At 45.4% G+C, this 23,443-nt stretch overlaps 1 protein-coding gene across 2 annotated transcripts in view; it reads right to left on the bottom strand.

The window, feature by feature from the left end:
• arhgef38 (Rho guanine nucleotide exchange factor (GEF) 38) overlaps positions 1-23,443 on the bottom strand; it is a 110,392-nt gene that overhangs the window by 37,169 nt on the left and 49,780 nt on the right. Inside the window, exons 5-8 of one of the 2 annotated variants that reach the window (XM_072583794.1) lie at positions 13,140-13,339; positions 10,781-10,914; positions 9,636-9,740; positions 6,112-6,234 (exon numbers count right to left, since the gene is read on the bottom strand). In XM_072583794.1, the coding sequence (XP_072439895.1) occupies positions 6,112-6,234; positions 9,636-9,740; positions 10,781-10,914; positions 13,140-13,339 (562 nt within the window). Of the gene's footprint in view, positions 1-6,111; positions 6,235-9,635; positions 9,741-10,780; positions 10,915-13,139; positions 13,340-23,176; positions 23,218-23,443 lie in introns of those variants that run through there. The other variant, XM_072583796.1, reaches the window with a different exon arrangement.

Raw genomic sequence — 23,443 nt, 5'->3', positions numbered from 1 at the left:
AGGGCACAGTGGGTCAGGGAGTATCGGGGGAACGGGAAAGGGCACGGTGGGTCAGGGAGTATCGGGGGAACGGGAAAGGGCACAGTGGGTCAGGCAGTATCGCGGGAATGGGAAAGGGCACAGTAGGTCAGGCGGTATGAGGGGAACGGGAAAGGGCACAGTGGGTCAGGCAGTATCGGGGGAACGGGAAAGGACACAGTGGGTCAGGGAGTATCGGGGGAATGGGAAAGGGCACAGTGGGTCAGGGAGTATCGGGGGAACGGGAAAGGGCACAGTGGGTCAGGGAGTATCGGTGGAACGGGAAAGGGCACAGTGGGTCAGGGAGTATCAGGGTAACGGGAACGGGAATGGGAAAGGGCACAGTGGGTCAGGGAGTATCGGGGGGAAAGGGCACAGTGGGTCAGGGAGTATCGAGGGGAAAGGGCACAGTGGGTCAGGGAGTATCGAGGGGAAAGGGCACAGTGGGTCAGGGAGTATCGAGGGGAAAGGGCACAGTGGGTCAGGGAGTATCGGGGGGAAAGGGCACAGTGGGTCAGGGAGTATCGAGGGGAAAGGGCACAGTGGGTCAGGGAGTATCGGGGGAACGGGAAAGGACACAGTGGGTCAGGGAGTATCAGGGGGAATGGGAAAGGGCACAGTGGGTCAGGCAGTATCAGGGGAACGGGAAAGGACACAGTGGGTCAGGCAGTATCGGGGGGAAAGGGCACAGTGGGTCAGGGAGTATCAGGGGAACGGGAAAGGGCACAGTGGGTCAGGGAGTATCGGGGGAACGGGAAAGGACACAGTGGGTCAGGGAGTATCAGGGGGAATGGGAAAGGGCACAGTGGGTCAGGCAGTATCAGGGGAACGGGAAAGGACACAGTGGGTCAGGCAGTATCGGGGGGAAAGGGCACAGTGGGTCAGGGAGTATCGGGGGAACGGGAAAGGGCAAAGTGGGTCAGGGAGTATCAGGGGGAACGGGAAAGGGCACAGTGGGTCAGGGAGTATCAGGGGAACGGGAAAGGGCAAAGTGGGTCAGGGAGTATCAGGGGGAACGGGAAAGGGCACAGTGGGTCAGGGAGTATCAGGGGAACGGGAAAGGGCACAGTGGGTCAGGGAGTATCGAGGGGGAACGGGAAAGGGCACAGTGGGTCAGGGAGTATCAGGGGGAACGGGAAAGGGCACAGTGGGTCAGGGAGTATCGGGGGAACGGGAAAGGGCACAGTGGGTCAGGCGGTATGAGGGGAACGGGAAAGGGCACAGTGGGTCAGGGAATATCGGGGGGAACGGGAAAGGGCACAGTGGGTCAGGGAGTATCGGGGGGAAAGGGAAAGGGCACAGTGGGTCAGGGAGTATCAGGGGAACGGGAAAGGGCACAGTGGGTCAGGCAGTATCGGGGGGAACGGGAAAGGGCACAGTGGGTCAGGGAATATCGGGGGGAACGGGAAAGGGCACAGTGGGTCAGGGAGTATCGGGGGGAACGGGAAAGGGCACAGTGGGTCAGGGAGTATCGGGGGGAAAGGGAAAGGGCACAGTGGGTCAGGCAGTATCGGGGGGAACGGGAAAGGGCACAGTGGGTCAGGCAGTATCGGGGGGAACGGGAAAGGGCACAGTGGGTCAGGCAGTATCGGGGGGAAAGGGCACAGTGGGTCAGGCAGTATCGGGGGGAAAGGGCACAGTGGGTCAGGCAGTATCGGGGGGAAAGGGCACAGTGGGTCAGGCAGTATTGGGGGGGGACAGGGAAAGATGATGTTTGGGTCTCGTCCCTTCCTCAGGATGAGGAAGGTGGAAAGGAGCCCACAAATAGAGGGAGGGGGTTTGTGGCTGGGGGAAGGGTTGGTGGGTTGGTGGTTGGTGGATGCAGGTAGGTAATAATTGTGATTGGTCAGTGCGGAGGGGTGCAGTGAATAGGTGAATAGGAAGGTGGATTGGTAGGTCAGATCAGGGAGGAGAGGCATGGCTGGATATCGAATTAGGGTGGGCTTGGGGAGATTTCGAAGGTGGTTTTCTCTGTGTTGAGTGTTGAACTGTAAACTCCCGGCCTCATGCCATGGAGAGGCTGAACAGGCTGGGGCTGTTTCCCTGGAGCGTTGGAGGCTGAGGGGTGACCTTATCGGGGTTTATAAAATCATGAGGGGAATGGATAGGATAAATAGACAAGGTCTTTTCTCTGAAGTGTGGGAGTCCAGAACTAGACGGCATAGGCTTACAGTGAGTGGGGAAAGATATAAAAGAGACCTAAGGGGTAACTCTTTCACACAGAGGGTGGTGTGTGTATGGAATGATCTGCCAGAGGAAGTGGTGGAGGCTGATACAATTACAACATTTAAAAGGCATCTGGATGGGGACATGAATAGGAAGGGTTTGGAGGGATATGGACCGGGTGCTAGCAAATGGGACTGGATTAATTTAGGATACCTGGTCGACATTGACGAGTTGGACGGAAGGGTCGGTTTCCGTGCGGTACATCTCTATGACTAATTACAGGTTATTTTCAGATCGAAGGTAAATAGGGTAAATATTTACAAACTAAATGACCAATATGAAATTTTTAAATGTCAAATTAAGAACTAAGTAACTAAAATAGAGATGCTAGGCCAGGCGATGTGTTGTACCTGTTTGATGTGGGAGCTGGTGGACCCATTGGTTCAGAGTGAGCACATCTGGAGCAAGTGTTAGTTGTTTGAGGAAGCAGGTGTCTGAGCTTCAAATACTGTGACACATCAGGGAGGGGGAAAGTTACCTGGATGTTGCGTTTCAGGAGGCAGACACATCCTTTAGATTAACGACCTCAAATTCCGTCATGGTCAGGGACAGGAGAAGGCGACTACGAGGGAACCAGGTAATGCTGAGGAGCGTTAGCCCTGGAGCTTGTCGAACAGGTTTGAGCTTCTCATTCCGTGTCGATGGGAGTGGGGGCGGGGGGGTGGGGGTGGAGGGAGCTGTGGGAAGGTTGAACTGACCATAGCACCGTGGTATCAGGAGCTGTGCAAGAGGGGGGAGAAAACTGAAATGTAATTGTAATCAGGATAGGATAGTCAGAGAATAGAAACTGTTCTCAGTGGCCAGGATTGAGAGTCTCGAAGGCTGTGTTGCCTGCCTGCTGCCCAAGTTCAGGATGTCTCATCTGGGCTGCAGAGGAGCTTGGAGTGGGACGGGAAAGATCCAGTTGTCGTGATCCATGGATGCACCAGCAGTGTAGGTAGAAAGAGGAAAGTGGTTCTGCTGAGGGAATATTAGCAGCTAAATTTAAAAAACAGAACCAGAAAGGTAACAACCTCCAGGTTACTCCCTGAACCACAAGCAAATTAACATAAGATTAAAGATGTAAATGTGTGGCTCAAAGGTTGATGTCAGAGAAACAGGTTTGAATTCATGGGGTATTGGCCCCAGTACTGGGGAAGGAGGGAGCTGTTCAGATGGGACCGGGCTCCACTTAATCAGACTGGGACCAGAAACTTGGCAAATCACATAACTAGGGCTGTGGATAAGATTTCAAACAATATAGTAGGGGCAAGGGTTCCTTTCCATGGAAAGTTAAAGGGGGTGGAGTCAGCAGAGTTAAAATTTTGAGAACAAGTAATAGGAGAGGGCAAGGGTCGGGAATCTAACTTCATGCACAGCAGATAATGAGACAATGAGAAGGGAGGCAGTCAATGCAGGACTGAGGGTGTTGCACTTGAATGAATGTGGAATCCAAAACAAGGGTCAATGAGCTTGTAGCATAGACTGAAATTGGCAGGTTGTGGGTATCACAGAGATGTGACTGCAAGGGGATCAGAGCAAGGAACTAAATATCCAAGAATACATGTCCTATCAAAAGGATGGGCAGATAGAGGGGGAGGGTGGGGTTGCCTCGTTAGTAAGAAATGAAATTAAATTGATTGCAAGAAATCATATAGAGTTGGGAGTCATAGAATCTGTGTGAGTAGAGTCGAGGAACTTGCAAAGGGAAAAAGACCCCGATGAGAGTTATGTACAGGCCTCCTAGCAGTAGTCAGGATGTAGGACAGACCAAACATCAGGAGATAGAACAGGCATGTAAGAAAGGTACTATTACAATACTCATGGGGGAGTTCAATGTGCAGTTGGACTGGAAAATCAGATCGGTAGTGGATTTCAAGAAAAGGAATTTATGGTGTTTGTAATGTGGTTTTTTTGGAGCAGCTTGTGGTTGGGCCCACAAGGGAACAGGTACTTCTGGATTTGGTGATGTGTAATGAGGCAGACTGGATTAGGGAGCTGAAGGTGAAGGAACCCCTGAGGGGCAGTGACAATAACATAACAGAATTCATCGTGCGGTTTGACAGGGAGAAGCTGGAATCCAATGGAATGGTATTTCAATTGAGTAAAAGGAACGACAAAGACATGAGGGAGGAGCTGGCCAGAATTAATTGGAAGGGAGCCTAACAGGGAAGATGGTAGAGCAGCGATGGCAGGAGTTTCTGAGGGCAATTTGAGAGGCACAGCAGAAGTTCATCCCAACAAAGACGAAACGTACTAATGGAAGGATGAGGCAACCATGGCTGACAAGGGAAGTCAGGGAGAACATAAAAGCATAAGAGAAAGCATACAATGTGGTGAAGATTAGTGGGAAGCCTTTAAAAACCAGCAGAGGATAACTGAACAAGCATGAGAACTGGGGAGGAAGATGGAACTATCAGAGGAAGCTCGCTAGTTTCAAAAAAACGATTGTAGTAGAGTTGTTCACATCTCTGAAGAGTAAGAGGGAGGTAACAGTGGACATTGGACTGTTAGAAAATGAACCTGAAGAAGCAGAAACAATGATCAAAGAAATGGCAGAGGAAGTGAGCTGATATTTTGCATCACTTTTCACACATCAGCCATGATTGAATGGCAAAGCAAACTCAATGGGCTGAATGGCCTAATATGGCCTCTATATCTTACCATCTTATAACCTTCAACTCTATTTTCCTGCCTTTTCTCTATAAACCTCAATTTCTTCACTGATTAAAAATCTATCAATCTCAGTCTTGAATATACTTATGACCCAGCCCCGACAGCCGTCTGTGGTAAAGAATTCCACAGATTCACTCCTCTTGAGAGGAAAACAAACTCCTCCCTATCTCTATCTTAAACGTCCAACCCCTTGTCCTGAGATGATGCTGTCTGGTCCCTGGACTCTCCCACACGGGGAAACAACCTCTCCACATTGACCCTGACAAGTTTCCTAAGAATCTCATTTATTTCAATGAGGTCACTCCTCACACCTTCTAAACCCCATGGATTGCAGGACCAATCTACCTAACCTTTCCTCATGAGATGGGGGGGTGGGGGAGGCCATTCAGCCCCTTGCCCTGGCATTGAATCAGTTCTAACTGAAGGAGGGAGTTCAATGACCAGCAGTAGCTCTATGCTGTGTCTAATCTGGTTATGATTGATGCTGAAGTGATTGAGTGTTCTGTTCCTCCATTTTAACATTATCACTAAGATAATCATGCATTAAAAATAGTAGCCCACAGTAATCTGGCACAAAACCAATGACTAAAATGGTCAAAGGCAGGTCACATTCTCACAGGGTTTCTAGGTGCCTGGGCCTAGCCCTCATGGTCTAATCGCAATATCTTCTACTTCCAACCAATCTGTGCACTTCAACAGTTCTCTCCAGAATCACTCATTTAACCTTAAGTCAAAATACTTCAGGAAAATGAAGAAAAAGTGAACAATATTATATAAAACTCCTTGGATTTTTCTACTGGTCTTTTTTTTGTTACTGATTAGATTAGACTCGTTACAGTGTGGAAACAGGCCCTTCAGCCCAACAAGTCCACACTGACCCTCCAACGAGTAACCCACCCAGGTCAATTACCCTACATTTACCCCTGAGTAAGGCACGATTCACCTGACCTGCACATTTTTGGATATGGGAGGAAACCCACACAGACACGGGGAGAACATGTAAACTCCACACAGTTGCCCAAGGCTGGAATTGAACCCAGGACCCTGGTGCTGAGAGGCAGCAGTGCTAACCACTGAGCCACCTGTGCTGCACCTTTACTCCCAGCATTGTTCAGGAGATTGGCATTTAATTCCCAGTGACTTCACAAACACTCCAAGAGGATCTGGCAGCTGAAACATGAAGAAAATTCTTAGATCAGATCCGGTACTTACAAAACTTTCAAAGGAATGTTGGTAGGTCTTCAATTCCTGAAGAGAGTCACCGTTGTTGTGGTTGCAATCCTGAACAATCCTCTGAAGGCTGTGCACATTCTGGACAGCGAGTAACATGCCTTCCTGAGCAAGAAAAGATTCAACAATAATTCTCAAATATCAGGACAGAAAACACAAATAATGATGGTGAACGAGGAGAAAGGTTAGACTGAAATCCTGTCAGAGGAGCAGAACTTTATCAAGGTGGGCATCCCTGGAAGAGATGTAGCACATGAAGATTAAACAAAGAACTGCAGATGCTGGATATATGAAATAAAAACAGAAATTCTTGGAAAATCTCAGCAGGTCTGGCAGTATCTATGGGAAGAAAGCAGAGTTAGCATTTTGAGTTGGCTGACTCCCCATCAAAACCTGTTTTATGGTACAAGAATAATCATTCCTTGGTTCAAAAGAATTTTAACAAAATAAGGTTCAAGGATGAAAGGTGGGCCAGGCTGTGGGCAGTTCATGTTAAAAAATTTGAGGGTGACTATATCACAGATACTAGGCCCTGAGTTTTGGGATTTGTCAGATTTGTGGAACTGATCACCAGCAGTTTGTGATTATAGTCAGGTGATGTCACCAATCCTCATTTCTATTCAGAGTCTAAGGGTCAATACTTGTTTGGTCAACTGGTTATAGAGTCACAGAGATGTACAGCATGAAAACAGACCATTCGGTCCACCCATCCATGCCGACCAGATATCCCAACCCAATCTAGTCCCACCTGCCAGCACCCAGCCAATACCCCTCCAAACCCTTCCTATTCATATACTCATCCAGATGCCTCTTAAATGTTGCAATTGTACCAGCCTTCACCACTTTCTCTGGCAGCTCATTCCATACACGTACCACCCTCTGCATGAAAAAATTGCCCCTTTCCCCTCTTTTCCCTCTCACCCCAAACCTATGCCATCTAGTTCTGGACTCCCCTACCCCAAGGAAGACCCTATCCTATCCATGCCCCTCATGATTTTGTAAGCCTCTATAAGGTCACCCCTCAGCCTCCGGCACTCCAGGGAAAACAGCCCCAGTCTGTTGAGCCTCTCCCTATCGCTCAAACCCTCCAACCCTGGCAACATCCTTGTAAATCTTTTCTGAACACTTTCAAGTTTCACAATATCCTTCCGATAGCTGCAATGCGTTAGTTCGATTTAATAACTAAGAGTAAGTTTATCAGCAACCAGAAATGACACATTAGGATCTAGAGCTGAACACAGAGTTCTTGTGTTGCAGTGGCAGGAGGCCTGTGTTCAAGACCACCTACTCTAGAGGTGTGTCATAACACCACTGAATAGAGTGATTACAATATAGCCCTGTAGAGCTGAACTTCTGCTTTTGCCATTCAACATAATGGGACTTCATTAGATCAGTTGGAGCCTAATACATTCTGCAATATTAATAATTTAAAAACTATTACATTATACAGCACTCTCTCCAACATTTTCTCACCTCACCCCGCTCCCCCCTCTCCCAAATCACCACGTTCCCCCATATCCTCTCAGGTACTGAAATACATGAACATTTACCACTACCACACCAGCCCTAATCATGGAAGATGACTACTCCGTCAAAACAAATACCATTTTTCCTTGTAGTTTTAGACCAGGCTAGTCCTTGGTTTTAATTTTATCCTAAACTCTGATGTTTCTTGATTAGATTAGATTCCCTACAGTGTGGAAACAGGCCATTTGGCCCAACAAGTCCACACTCACTATCCAAGGAGTAACCCACCCCCCCATGACAACTATGGACAATTTAGCATGGCCAATTCACCTAACCTGCACATCTTTGAAATGTGTAAGGAAACCAGAGCACCCGGAGGAAACCCGCACAGACACGGGGAGAATGTGCAAACTCCACACAGTCAGTGGCTGGAATCGAGCCTAGGACCCAGGCGCTGTGAGGCAGCAGTGCTAACCACTGAGCCACTGTGCTGCCCTGTGCTACTGCTGCTATGTTGGTCTGGCCTCCATGGAATAGCTTGTAGCTTATCTCCGTTTTGTTCAGGTGAATCATTATTCTCGATCTATCTGCTGACTCACCTGTGTTGACATATGTAAGCTCTTAATAACACCCTGTTCGGTAGGTTAGGTATCTTCATTCATTCACACTCTGTGGGTATCTTCCTGGTGAACTCGATGTTCCATGGTCGTGGTCCTGGAGAAGTGCTGCTTATATATGACCATAAGACATAGGAGCAGAAATTCGGCCATTTGGCCCATCGAGCCTGCTCTGCCATTCTTCTGCTTTCTCCCCATAACCCTTGATCCCCTTGATACTCAAGAACCTATCTATCTCCATCTTAAGTATACTCAATGCCCTGACCTCCACTGCCTTCTGTGGTGATGAATTCCATCGATTCCCCACTCTCTGACTGAAGAAGTTTCTCCTTCTCTCCATTCTAAAGGGGTCTTCCCTTTACTCTAAGGCTGTGCCCTCGGGTCCTAGTCTCTTCTACGAACAGAAACATCTTCCCAACATTGACTTTGTTCAAGCTATTCAATATTCTGCATGTTTCAATGACATTCCCCCTTATCCTTCTAAACTCCATAAGTATAGACCCAGAGTCCTCAAACGTTCCTCATATGTTAAGTTGTTCATTCCTGAGACCATTCTCATGAACCTCCTCTGAACACACTCCAAGGCCAGTACATCCTTCCTGAGACATGGGGTCCAAAACTGCGCATAATACTCCAAATGCTCCACATATCACTGTCTTTGTCATTGCTGATTATTTACTGAAAGATAAAAAGATTGAACTCAAATTTTTGTACTTGTGCTTTTGAACTTGTGTTGGCTCATCAACTGGAATCAAAGTCAAACCTGCTGTCTCAGTCTGTTCAGTGGCCTGTTCTGCTGTCCCCGCAACCTCAGCTGAAGATTTGCCAATGACCTCTGGCTGGTTGTACTGCTCATTTTTGTTCTCAGCATTTGCTTCTCGTGGCTAACTTTGCAGCAATTTCATCCTTTGGCTCTTCTTTGATGCTGGCAGAATGGAAAACACTTCCCTGCAGTCCTGTGAAGCCTGCTGATAGCATGAAACAATTCTCTTGACCAACGTAGATGGTTTCAATAGATTCCTTCTTACTTTTGTGCTACGTCTGGGAAGCCCAACAAAATCTTCTACCCATTCACGCATCTGTGCACATTGATCATAAAGTCCTGCCCAAACAAATTCATACAAAGCTCTGCTCCGATCCAATAACGGGAACTTTGCAGATGAAATGTTCTTTTTGTCATCTTTCATTTTATTCTTAACATTTTTCTAACTTAGTAGTAAAGTTTACTCCACACAATGCATAAAATTTATCATCTTTCCAGTCTTCATGTATGTTTCCACAGACCAAGACACAGCTCAGTTCCTGATAACTTACACATGAAACAGATGCAAAAAGTGGCTGTCATTCTGTAATTACAGTCACCCAAACAAACCTGGGGAAAATGTTGTGAATAATCAACTCAATAACAACATTGGCCCTCACCTGAATGTTTTGATGGTAACAGAAAGTATTCTTTGCACAGAGTCTCACGGCCTTTTCCAGGTTTCGAAATATTTTCTCCTCTCTATCGAATGTCTCATCTTTGACCTGTAAATAACCAAATGCAGTTTGCAGTTTATGCAAACACACACAAACATCTGTGCTTCCAACTTGCCAATAGATAAGCCATTACCACTTCAGTTACACATTTTCAGCCTACCCGGTGGGAAACAACATTTGCAAGTCAATCTCAAACCATCAAGGGTGGACAAGGTGCCACGGCTTACCAGTGCTTCCCTGTTGCCAATCTGTGTGGTTTCAACTAGTTAAACTCCAGCAAGTGCATGCAAGCAAACTAAGACCAGACCTCTGCTGGGATGGGTGCTGATGATGGTGTCTGGGGCATGGTGTACAAAGGCTGATTCCAGGAGGATGACCATGTGATGAGGATAGCTGTGGGACCCTTCTCCCAGTTTTGACACAAGCCCCAGATGTAACTAAGGAGGATGTGGTCAGATTCAACAGGGCTGTGTTTGCAGTTCTTGGTTCCTGTGCTTAGGTTGGTGCCAGGTGTTCTGTCCAATTCAATTCCTTTCTTTCGACTTAGGGTGGTTTTGATACAACTGAGTGGTCTGCTGGGCCATTTCAGAGGGCAGTTAGGAGGTAATATTGTGGATCTGTTGTAGTCCACACTGGGTAAGGACAGCAGAAGTTAGTTAACCTAAAGGTTACACCCAATCATTACACAGTTACCATCAGACTAGCTTTTAGTTCAGAGTTTATGGAATTCAAATTCCACTGTTTGCCAAAGCACAATTCAAACTCAGGACCCCAGAATTAGCCTGAGGTTCTGGATTAGCAGTACCATTTTGGCCATAGCACATGTTCAGAAACAGGACATCAGAAATTTGGATGCGATGAAAGAGGTGCAAGTCCAACATGGTATTTGGAATAGTTGAATCTGGAATATATCGAAGCCAAGGCTGGGAGTGTTTTCTGCAGCACACAGGCTGAGACAGAGATAGGCACTATTATAGAGGTGGACGTAGATAATCTTGTGACAACGAAGATATGGAGTCAAAACTCAGTAGAGGATTAAATTGATCTAGTGTTTAAAATGCTCTCAATGTTAATAACAAGGAAAATACCTGCAGCTCCCCCCAGGTCAGGATCTTCAAGTGACTGGTGACACGGTTGGATTTTTTCCTAATTGATCGAATGTTCACCTTGGACAGCTTGTCCCTTAGAGACTCATCTTCGTCACTTTTCTTGTATTTCATCACTGAAGGAACAAGGTGCAAGTGGAGCAAATTAGTCTGACTGCAGAAAATATTCATTGCGTGGGGCTATCTTGTGGTCCAGTGGCAGTGTCCCCATCACTGGACTAGGAGGTCCAGGTTCAATCTCACCTAATCCAGACGTGTGAAGTAATATTCCTGAACAGGTTGCTCGGAAAGCAAAGTTATAATTATGTGTCCCGGGGCCTCCTTGTGGCGCAGAGGTAGAGGTAGTGTCCCTATCCCTGAACCGGGAGGCTAGGGTTCAAGTCCTACCTCTTCCAGAGGTGTGTAATAACCTCTCTGAACAGGCTAATAGGGAAAATAGGTTAAATAATGAACAATGTTAATCATGAGGGGCACTTGTGATAGTGTCCCTGCCTCTGACCCAGGAAACCTGGGTTCAAGGCCCACCTGTTCTGAAGGTACATAATAACATCTCTGAATGAGCTGATGAGAAAGCAAGAATGTTAGGTATGTGTTTTGTAGAACTGCTTTTGAAAGTTTAGTTCTCGAAGAATATGTCATGGGTGGTCTCTCCCTCTCTGATCCGTTACTCAATGTTTGCCTCTGCTACATGATTAGTTTTGAGTGATTAGCTCCAGAACATTTGGTAAAATTTCATCATTGTTGAACACATATTGCAGGTGAAGCGTAGAAGCTAAACGCTCAATACAGCAGCAGGGTTTCACACTATTGTCCACTTTGTTCAAACATAGTCAGGTCTCCAAATTATTAAGTTATATCTACAGTTGGAATCCACTAATTTGCTTATAGCTCAATCTTCAAAAGCTGATCTTCTGATCTTCAGCCAACCACCAAAAGCTGAACAAAAGCCAAATGTGAACTTTTAATTCATAATTACTTACTATTATATATCATAAAAAGGTAAACACAAAAAGGACTGAACTACTCAGTATCCAGTGGCACATCACCAGGTTTTGGAAAGGTCAGGATACAAAAACTGGACTTGCCCACTCTTCTCCCAGGTTAGCACATGGTGCTACTGTCCAGGTTTTACCAATCTCCTAGCCCAGGTTTCAGGTTAAAGCATTGCCTCCTCCACTGGTTATGTCACTGAGGTTCCTCCTGGGGTTATAGTTGATCCAAAATTTGCACTCGTTTCCCAGCAGAAAGGGCTAAAGCTACACTCTCTTTCTCTAACTGTTTAGATGTTTAGACAAGTTTTTTGGGAACAAAGTTCCAAATGGGATTTTACTTTGTACTGAATTAATTTCACAGCTGCTTCTGCAAGGGTCAACCTGTAAACTGTATACGCTTACAATCTGGAGGAATGTGGGTGAGGACATCTGGAAAACATGTGGGGTCTTCCCTTCAGTACGGCAATGTGCCAATCCTGGTCCAGTCCAGGGTGTGGGGATAATGGGAGGGATGAGAAAAGCAGGTAGATACCGTGGATAAAACCAAGGGCAGGGGACACCGCGGATGGTTCTGGAAATCTCAGCTGCTGGAGAAACGAGCAGAAGAGTGGTGTTAAATAAAAACCGAAAGGATGCAGACGCTGTAAATCAGAGACAAAAATAGAAGTGGCTGGAAAAACTCAACAAGTCTGTCAGCATTTGTGAAGAGAAGTCAGAGTTAATGTTTCAGGTGGAGTCACCCTTCCTCAGAACTGATGGTAGCTCGGAAAATGTAGGCTTATATTTAGAAGATAGGGTGGGGGAAGGGGGTAAGGAGTAAATGATGGGTGGGGATAGAGCCCAAAGAGAGAGAAGAGCAGCTGGACAGACAAAGGAGTGGATCACAATCTGACCAGGAGGGTGAAGAGCTGTTCCTGGGGACAGTTAGTGTCTAATAATGTGTTGTGTAATAGCAGACTGTGATAACAAGGCTTGGTGTGTGTGGATTGGGATAAGGACAAAGCCCTCAAGTTATTGAACTCGATATTGAGTCCAGAATGCTGCAGGGCACCAAAGCAGAAAATGAGAAGCGCTGTGTTAGTGGATATGCCTCCATACGTAAATCCACTGACAAGCTTTTGAGAAGTCACATTGATCTGTTTCCACATTGGTTTGTTTGCTACCAATTGAATCACACAAAAGCTTTTCTAAACATGTTTGTATAACATAGTCTCCTCTGTTAGGCTTTGGATGGTAATTAATTACCCACATCTGGCTATACGTTGGCAACTTGCTCACTCAAAAAACCCACAATCAATAACTCCCTTTCATGTTGAAGAATTTACAACGATGAACAGCAATGATCTTACCAAGGTCTTTCCTCCTTTTGAACTCATTAATGTTCACGTTGACTTGCCTCACTGCTGCTAATGCATCTCCAACTGGTTTATGATCCGCATGCAACTCTGGGGTGGATTTGTAAAGCTCACTCAATAGCAGCGGGTATTTCATCACCCGTTGCACAGGCTTAATAAGCAGCGATCCCATATCCAACAAGGTGGATTTCCCTCTAGAAACAGGGACAGAAAGAGATACTCATCATTCCTACTTACAAACAATCAGAACCAACGTTTTATAACATGCTGAATCTAGGGACACTGGGTCTGGAGTAGATCACTCAATCTCTTGAGGTGTTTTATGATTGAATAAGCTGATAACATTTCCCTATTTTCTATGTTTGTGGCAGAGGTTAGCTCTTTAGTCTTCCATGGGACGCATGCATCCCTGGCAAAGCCGGCACAGGGTGGCATGGTAACACTGCTGCTTCACAGTGCCAGGTTCGATTCCAGCCTCGGGTGACTGTCAGTGTGGAGTTTGCACATTCTCCCCGTGTCAGCATGGGTTTCCTCCCACAATCCAAAGATGTACAGGTTAGGTGGAATGGCCATGGGAAATTGCCCATAGTGTTCAGGGACGTGCAGGCTAGGTGGGCCCCCATCCACCCATTGTACTCTTTGCTACCTTCCCCCACCCTCCTCCCTGACCTATCACCTTCATCCCCACCCCACTCACCTATTGTACTCTATGCTACTTTCTCCCCACCCCCACCCTCTTCTCATTTATCTCTCCACCCTTCAGGCTCTCTGCCTGTATTCCTGATGAAGGGCTTTTGCCCAAAACATCGATTTTACTGCTCCTTGGATGCTGCCTAAACTGCTGTGCTTTTCCAGCACCACTAATCCAGGTTAGGTGGGTCAGCCACAAGAAGTGCAGCGTTACAGAGAAAGGGTGAGACTTTTTTTTTGGAGGGTTGCTGTGGACTTGATGGACCAACCTTCCGCACTGTAAGGATTCTATGATTTGTTGCCCTTCATCAACTGCCCTTAAACTGAGTGACTTGTCAGTCATTTCAGAGGACACTTAGAAGTTCACCCCATTGTTGTGGGTCTGGAGTCACATTATGGCTAGAGGGGCTAAGAAAAGCAGATGTCCTTCCCGAAAAGGCATTAGTGAACCAGATGGGCATTTACAACAATTGCTGGTCATTTCAAGCACTTCATCACTGAGACTAATTTCCAATTCTGGATTCCGGGGTGGTTAAGAGAGTGAAAGAAAGGAGAATAACCTCAAAGTGCGAACTAGCCTCTGCAGGAGTGATGTCTGGAAATGTGACTCTTCATAAACGAGTGTGAAAATCTGGAATTCTCCCTCTCTAGAAAAGGTCGTTTGCAACAATCCTCAGAGTGTACAATATAGCCAACATCCCAGAAATAGCTACAAATCAGGAAATGGAAGGGAGGAGCTAAACAAGGTTACAATCACTCAGGAAGTGGGACTGAAGTAAATTGTTGGAGCTGTGGGCTGATATGTCACTGGATCCTGACAGACACCGTCCGCGGGTGTAATCAAGAGTGGTTAGCCTGGTAGTTTAAACATTGGTTTTAATTTTCCAAGGTTCTCTTGATTCGGGAATGTGCCATTAGATTGTAAACTAACAGTTGTAACTCCTTTATTCAAAAAGGGAGGTAAATAGAGATCAGGGAGTTATTGGTCATTTAGCTTCACATTTATCAGGAGGAAAATGTTATGAACCTGTAATTAAATGAGTGAATGCAGGGCATTTAGAAAAATTCTACATAATCAGGCAGTTAATATCGTTTTGTGAAAGGGAAATCGTTTTAATCATTTTGTGCAGTTCTGTGAAGTAGTGACATCTGTATAAAGGGGAACCAGTGGATTTTTTTAAAATTTGTTTTATTATTGTCACATGTTCCTATGCACAGTGAAAAATTTGAGCGGTCCATTCAGAACTCTAATAACAGTAGGGATGAAGCTGTACTTGAACTTCTCAGTGCATGTCTTGAGCTTTTGTATATTCTGCCCAATGGAATAGGTTGGAGGAGATTATAACTAGGGTGGGATCATGTTCATAGAATCCCTACAGTGTGGAAACAGGCCCTTCGGCCCAACAAATCCACACCAATCCTTCAAAGAGTAACCCACCCAGACCCATTCCCCTACCCTATTATTCTACATTTATCCCTAACTAATACACCTAATCTACACATCCCCAAACACTATGAGCAACTTAGCATGGTCAATTCACTTGACCTGCACATCTTTGGATTGTGGGAGGAAACCAGAGCACCCGGAGGAAACCCACACAGACACGGGGAGAATGTGCAAACTCTACACAGACAGTCACACAAGGCTGGAATCGAACCTGGGTCCCTGACACTGTGAGGCAGCAGTGCTAACCACTGAGCCACCGTGCTGCCCCTATAAGCTGCAGTCCTGAGGCAGTGAGAAGTGTAGATGGAGTTAGTGGATGGAAGAATTGGGCTGTGTTCACAACTCTCTGTAGTTTCTTACGGTCCTGAGCAGAGCAGTTTGGCTAGTGTGGATGATGAAGGCATTTGGTATAAGCGGTAACATATTGGCTTTGATAAATGATTGAATAAGCTAACAGAAAACTAAGAGTGGGCATAAATCTTATCTTCTTTCTACTTGGCATGATGTAACAAGTCTTGTGCCACAAAACTCAGTGCTGGGGGCTTTCATTTTTTATAACGTTTCATAATTAGAACTAGGGTCACCCATTTTAAAAGATGATGAGGAAGGTTTATCCTTCCAGAGGATTGAGAATCCTTGGAATTTTAAAAAATGTAATTCATGTGACAAGGGCATCACTGGCTAGGCCAGCCTTAAGAGTTAACCTCATTGCTGTAGGTTTGGAGTCACATGTAGGCCAGACCATGTAAGGGTGGCAGTTTCCTTCCCTGAAGGACATTAGTGAATCAGATGGGTTTTTCCAATAATCGGCAATGGTTCATGGTCATCATTAGGCTTTTAATTCCAAATATTTTTATTGAATTTAAATCCGACCATCTGCAGTGCTGTCTCTGCATTTACAGTCCAACAATAATAGCCTTAGGTCACTGCCTCCTCTGAGGGGAAGCTCTCTTCTTGAAAAGCGAATGGAAGCAGAGTCCTTGAACATGTTTAAGACAGAGGGGGATAGATTTCTTGTTAAGCAAGAGAGAGTGAAAGATTATTGGGGTAGGTAGGATGTGGAGTAATCAGATCAGACACAATCTTGTTAAATGGTTAAGCAGGCCCAATGGTACAAATGGCCTATTTGTGATCCTTATTGGAATGTTTTTAAGTTGTTGAGGATGGGATTCAATTGAAAATTTTGATAGAAATAAAACAAGTCAATAGTTATCAGTTAATTCAATATTAAACAGATGTATAATCTAGAATGTTCTGCTTGAAAAGGCAGTGGAAAGAGATTTAATCGGAGTTTTCCAAAGGAAACTGGATAAATACTTTTAGGGGGTAAAGCTTACAGGACTATATGGAAAGGGCAGGGGAGTGTGATGAAATGAATCGCTCTTTTAAAGAGCCAGTAAGGCACAATGGGCTGAATGGCCTTGTTCTGTCCATGATTCAAACTGGCATATAGGTCGTACCTAATCAAGCTCTCTGGAAACGTTAAACACTTCACGACCAACGAATTACTTTTAAAGAAAAATCACTCCATCAAAATAAAGGGAGAGATGTTAACCAGAAGACTTCCACCTTTTTCTTTCAGTGGTGCATCTTTATATATCTGAACAGTGTCTTGGCTTGAAGATTCATTTAATACACAGAATTTCTCACAATGCAGCACTCAATTAGTGCCACATTGACTGAGTTGCCCACAGCTACCTAGACTACACCTCCTCCCACCCTGCCCCCTGTAAAAACGCCATCCCATATTCCCAATTCCTTCGCCACCGCCGCATCTGCTCCCAGGAGGACCAATTCCAATACTGAACAACCCAGATGGCCTCTTTCTTCCAAGACCGCAATTTTCCCCCAGATGTGGTCAACGATGCTCTCCACTGCATCTCCTCCACTTCCTGCCCCTCCAATCGCCAGCAGAACAGTACCCCACTGGTCCTCATCTACCACCCCACCAACCTCCATATACATCGTATCATCCGTCGTCATTTCCGCCACCTCCAAACGGACCCCACCACCAGGAATATATTTCCCTCCCCTCCCCTATCAGCGTTCCGAAAAGACCACTCCCTCTGTGACTCCCTTGTCAGGTCCACACCCCCCACCAACCCAACCTCCACTCCCAGCACCTTCCCCTGCAACCACAAGAAATGTAAAACTTGTGCCCACACCTCCCCCCTTACTTCCCTCCAAGGCCCCAAGGGATCCTTCCATATCCGCCACAAATTCACCTGCACCTCCACACACATCATTTACTGCATCTGCTGCACCCGATGTGGCCTCCTCTATATTGGGGAGACAGGCCGCCTATTTGCGGAACGTTTCAGAGAACACCTCTGGGACACCCGGACCAACCAACCCAACCGCCCCGTGGCTCAACACTTCAACTCCCCCTCCCACTCCACCAAGGACATGCAGGTCCTTGGCCTCCTCCATCGCAGACCATAGCAACACGACACCTGGAGGAAGAGCACCTCATCTTCCGCCTAGGAACCCTCCAACCACAAGGGATGAACTCAGATTTCTCCAGTTTCCTCATTTCCCCTCCCTCCACCTTGTCTCAGTCCCAACCCTCAAACTCAGCACCGCCTTCCTAACCTGCAATCTTCTTCCTGACCTCTCCACCCCCACCCTCACTCCGGCCTATCACATAGAACATAGAACATAGAACATAGAACAATACAGCACAGAACAGGCCCTTCGGCCCACGATGTTGTGCCGAACTTCTATCCTAGATTAAGCACCCATCCATGTACCTATCCAAATGCCGCTTAAAGGTCGCCAATGAATCTGACTCTACCACTCCCTCGGGCAGCGCATTCTATGCCCCCACCACTCTCTGGGTAAAGAACCCACCCCTGACATCTCCCCTATACCTTCCACCCTTCACCTTAAATTTATGTCCCCTTGTAACACTCTGTTGTACCCGGGGAAAAAGTTTCTGACTGTCTACTCTATCTATTCCGCTGATCATCTTATAAACCTCTATCAAGTCACCCCTCATCCTTCGCCGTTCCAACGAGAAAAGGCCGAGAACTCTCAACCTATCCTCGTACGACCTACTCTCCATTCCAGGCAACATCCTGGTAAATCTTCTCTGCACCCTCTCCAAAGCTTCCACATCTTTCCTAAAGTGAGGCGACCAGAACTGCACACAGTACTCCAAATGTGGCCTAACCAAAGTCCTGTACAGCTGCAACATCACCTCACGACTCTTGAATTCAATCCCTCTGCTAATGAACGATAATACTCCATAGGCCTTCTTACAAACTCTATCCACCTGAGTGGCAACCTTCAAAGATCTATGTACGTAGACCCCAAGATCCCTCTGTTCCTCCACCTGACCAAGAACCCTACCATTAACCCTGTATTCCGCATTCTTATTTGTTCTTCCAAAATGGACAACCTCACACTTGGCAGGGTTGAACTCCATCTGCCACTCCTCAGCCCAGCTCTGCATCCTATCTAAGTCCCTCTGCAGCCGACAACAGCCCTCCTCACTGTCCACAACTCCACCTATCTTTGTATCATCTGCAAATTTACTGACCCACCCTTCGACTCCCTCCTCTAAGTCATTAATAAAAATTACAAACAGCAGAGGACCCAGAACTGATCCCTGCGGAACTCCACTTGTAACTGGACTCCATGCTGAATATTTACCATCTACCACCACTCTCTGACTTCTACCGGTTAGCCAGTTTTCTATCCAATTGGCCAAATTTCCCTCTATCCCATGCCTCCTGACTTTCCGCATAAGCCTACCATGGGGAACCTTATCAAATGCCTTACTAAAATCCATGTACACTACATCCACTGCTCTACCCTCATCCACATGCTTGGTCACCTCCTCGAAGAATTCAATAAGACTTGTAAGGCAAGACCTACCCTTCACAAATCCGTGCTGGCTGTCCCTAATCAAGCAGTGTCTTTCCAGATACTCGTAAATCCTATCCCTCAGTACCCTTTCCATTACTTTGCCTGCCACAGAAGTAAGACTAACTGGCCTGTAATTCCCGGGGTTATCCCTATTCCCTTTTTTGAACAGGGGCACAACATTCGCTACTCTCCAGTCCCCTGGTACCACCCCAGTTGCCAGTGAAGACGAGAAGATCATTGCCAACGGTACTGCAATTTCCTCTCTTGCTTCCCACATAATCCTAGGATATATCCCGTCAGGCCCGGGGGACTTGTCTATCCTCAAGTTGTTCAAAATGTCCAACACATCTTCCTTCCTAACAGGTATCTCTTCTAGCTTATCAGTCCGTTTCACACTCTCCTCTTCAACAATACGGTCCCTCTCGTTCGTAAATACTGAAGAGAAGTACTTGTTCAAGACCTCTCCTATCTCTTCCGACTCAATACACAGTTTCCCACCACTGTCCTTGATCGGACCTACCCTCGTTCTCACCCTCACCTTATCACCCTCACCTTGACCTCCTTCCACCTATCCCATTTCCAACACCCCTCCCCCAAGTCCCTCCTCCCTACCTTTTATCTTAGCCTGCTTGGCACACTCTCCTCATTCCTGAAGAAGGGCTCATGCCCAAAATGTCGATTCTCCTGCTCCTTGGATGCTGCCTGACCTGCTGCGCTTTTCCAGCAACACATTTTCAGCTCCGAGCAGTCTGGATCACAAGCTCAAGTCCTGCAGTGCAATTCAGGCTAACTCAGTGGGAAGGAGGTAAGCAACTAAGTGAGCCAGGCTTTCAACACCATCAATAAGATAGATTATTGGAATCTTGCTGTGCACAAAGGGGATATGATGGTAAAGCACTAATTTCATTGGACTAATCATCCAGAGACAGAGTAAAGCCCTGGGGCTGTGGGTTCAAATCCCACAGTGGAATTTCGATTCAACTTATAAATCCAGAACTGAAGCTAGTCTCTGCCATGGTGACCATGAAATTGCCAGCGATTGTTGTAAAAACCCATCTGGTTCACTAATGCCATTAGTGATGGAAATCTAGCAGCCTTACCTGGTCAGACCTACATGTACCGTCATATCCACACATGGTTTACTTTCTGAACGGCCAAGGAAGCCACATTGCATCGAGGAGTAAAAGACCACCTGATTTGCTACATTATAACAGTGGCTATACTTCACGAGCTGTGTAGTAAAGTACAATGAAGTGTCCCCAGGTTGTGAAAGGTGCTACATTAATTCTTGCTTACATTTAACCTCTTTTGATTAGATTAGATTCCCTACAGTGCGGAAACAGGCCCTTCGACCCAACAAGTCCACAAGGAGTAACCCATCCAAAGCCATTTCTCTCTGACTAATATGCCTAATACTATGGACAATTCAGCAATTCACCAGACCTACACATCTTTGGACTGTGGGAGAAAACCCACGCAGACACGGGGAGAATGTGTAAACTCCACACAGAGAGTCGCCAGAGGCTGGAATCGAACCTGTGTCTCTGGCGCTGCGAGGCAGCAGCGTTAACCACTCAGCTACTGTGTCACCCCAAGATGACCTTTTTAAGGTATGTGGGGAAGAATTGCAGGATGGAACCTTAGCCAAATATGTGACTATATTTACCCTGGATGGTGCTGGTTTCTTTGAGTGACTGAAAAAAAGACCTGATGGAGGAAGTTAAAAAAGAAAAAGGCCCAGCATTGAGGTGAAGCAAAGTTGGTTAACACTCTGCTGCAAAATGTGGGAATGAGATGAAAGTAAGGGAGATAGTTTCTTGGTTCTTAGGGAATATATTGTTTGTGGGAATATATTGTTCCTACGTTGCTGGTCAGTTAGTTAATTCATTTGCTCTCTTGGGAAAAGGACTTTGGATCTTAATGCAGCTGAAACGTTGTAACGTATTCTGACATAGCTGTGAAAGAAGTGCAGTTTACACATTGATCTACTCAACAATCCCATATTCTACTTATTCCAGATTGAACTCATGATTTTATATCTCTCATATAACTTTACACATTATTCAGAACTCTCAGATCTCACACAACTTCCTTTCAGAAAAGAGTTTCTCCTTTATTATTGTTTGGTAGTACAGAACTCGAGAATTGCAGGATAAAAGGCATTTTTTGAAGCTTTTCAGTTTGCTCACCTCAGGACATTAGCAGGTACATCAATGTAAGGTTTTTAAATACTCCAGGAGAAGAGAGTACTGTTTGGTTGGCAGGTGGACTCTGATTGGTAGAGGTGTTGTCATGTAGAATGCACCAGTTAGATGATTACTGACAATTCACCACCATGCTTTGTTTATATTTGAACACTGAAGGTCAACACTCATTGGTTAAGGCATTGCCCTGAGGAATGAACCAGTGAATGGCTGTTGCCTCTTGTATTGTGTTGAAAGAAGTACACTACAGGTTATTCTGCTACAACGCAAATTCACTGTAAGGCGATTGACAAATAGGGGATGCTGTGTCCAAAGCATAAACTTTTAAATCGTGTGTTGACTGTAACGCAATTGCATCGCTAACACTTTAAGTGCTATTTTTAATTGTGCGTTTTTTTATAACATGGGGTTACACAAGAACACAACCATAGCATTATAGAAGAGATAACTATTTGCATATGTGTTCTTTCTGTCTGCAAAGGACTGGTCCCATTGTGTTGTATATGTGGAAGGGAAAGCCCGACTGTCAGTCTTAAACCGGTGTCAGTATAATTCCGAACATCCTCAGGATTCTTCAGCAAATGTTGTCCAGTCACAGAATCACATCTAATGTTGGACACCACACCATGTTGTGAGTTTTACAAGCAATATCTGGTTGGGTACAGTAAATAGCTTGTCTGTGGAGAACCGCTGAAAAGACACAATGTTTGATACAATCTGCCAATCATTTGGGGTTATGGCCAACACACCTGGCATCACACCGGGACTGAAATTAAATACCACATTGCTCATTTGTTTGGTAGGCAGAACATCCTTTTAGCTTGAGGATAGCATCCTGTTATTGGTGAACATTACTTGTGAAATACCTAGTTTTACCTGTTACGCAAAGTTATGACAGAATTTACCCTTGATGGGTAATTTTAGAGAAAGTGTGGGATTTTTTGGGACTGCAAGTCATGTCCCTACATCCGTTCATGAACTTGCACAATAGACAACAAGAAATGATCTGATTAGGTTAACCATTATCCCACAGAATGGCTATAATGTTCTCTATTGTCAGCATCAAACTGGCACCATGTAGAAATGTCCCATGTGCATAAGGTCAATCTATAATAACACGTGGAAATACAGGTTTGGCTGTAAACTGCCAATCATCATCAAACTGGTGCATTGTTCATGGCAACATCTCTACAATCCACAGGTCACTTGCCAACCAGTCAGCACTGACCTCCTGTACAATATAAAACATTGAGCCCCAGTTCTTATTAAGGGTCACTGCACCTTAAATGTTAACTCTGATTTCTCTCCACAGATGCTGCCAGACCTGCTGAGCTTTTCCAGCAGCTTCTGTGGTTGTTTCTGATTTACAGCATCTGCAGTTCTTTCGGTTTTTAGTGATCCCCTTTCGTTGGTATTTTTACGAGCAACGCAAGATGAAAACCTCAATAAAAATGTCTTTTTTCAGCATTTCCTCTTATGTGGTCAATATTCCACATGATTAAAGAAGGGAGTACAGTAACTACAAATGTATGGTTTGATCACAAATCCCATTTACAAATCCAGTTTATAGCTTTAGTGGATCACCAATAATTCTGGGATAAGCATTTACTCAGAAACTTCCAAGATTATTTCCGAGTTAATGGTCATATTGGCAGGCAGACAAATGATGACTAAAAGCCACAGAACAAATAGAAACTATTCTAGTGACAGATTAATGTATAAATCATCGTATACTCAGAGAGACAGCCATAGCCAGAGCCAGAGCCAGAGCCAGAGCCAGAGGATTAAGGAAAACTGAAAGGTGGAAGTAATTCTTTCGTCATATATAAAATTGTATACTCACTGCTCCTGGTATATTTTCCTAATATTTAAAAGAAATAAATCATAATTAAAACAAGTTTAAAAAAACTTGAACATAAAGCAATTTTAGAAATTGAAGGCTGGATAGTTTAAGAAAAGATCTACTATTAAGTATTACCTTTTCAGACCCGTATATTCATGTTGTTCTCCAGGGGAGTGTAATTTTTTAAAATTCACAGAGCACTTTAATGCCAAAGAGACCACTGACTAATTCTGATGAATAGGTA

This window comes from Chiloscyllium punctatum, chromosome 14 (genome assembly GCF_047496795.1).
Source record: "Chiloscyllium punctatum isolate Juve2018m chromosome 14, sChiPun1.3, whole genome shotgun sequence".
Taxonomy (NCBI): domain Eukaryota; kingdom Metazoa; phylum Chordata; class Chondrichthyes; order Orectolobiformes; family Hemiscylliidae; genus Chiloscyllium; species Chiloscyllium punctatum.
Note: the sequence above shows the minus strand (reverse complement) of the source record. Positions and strands in the feature narration are given on the sequence as shown.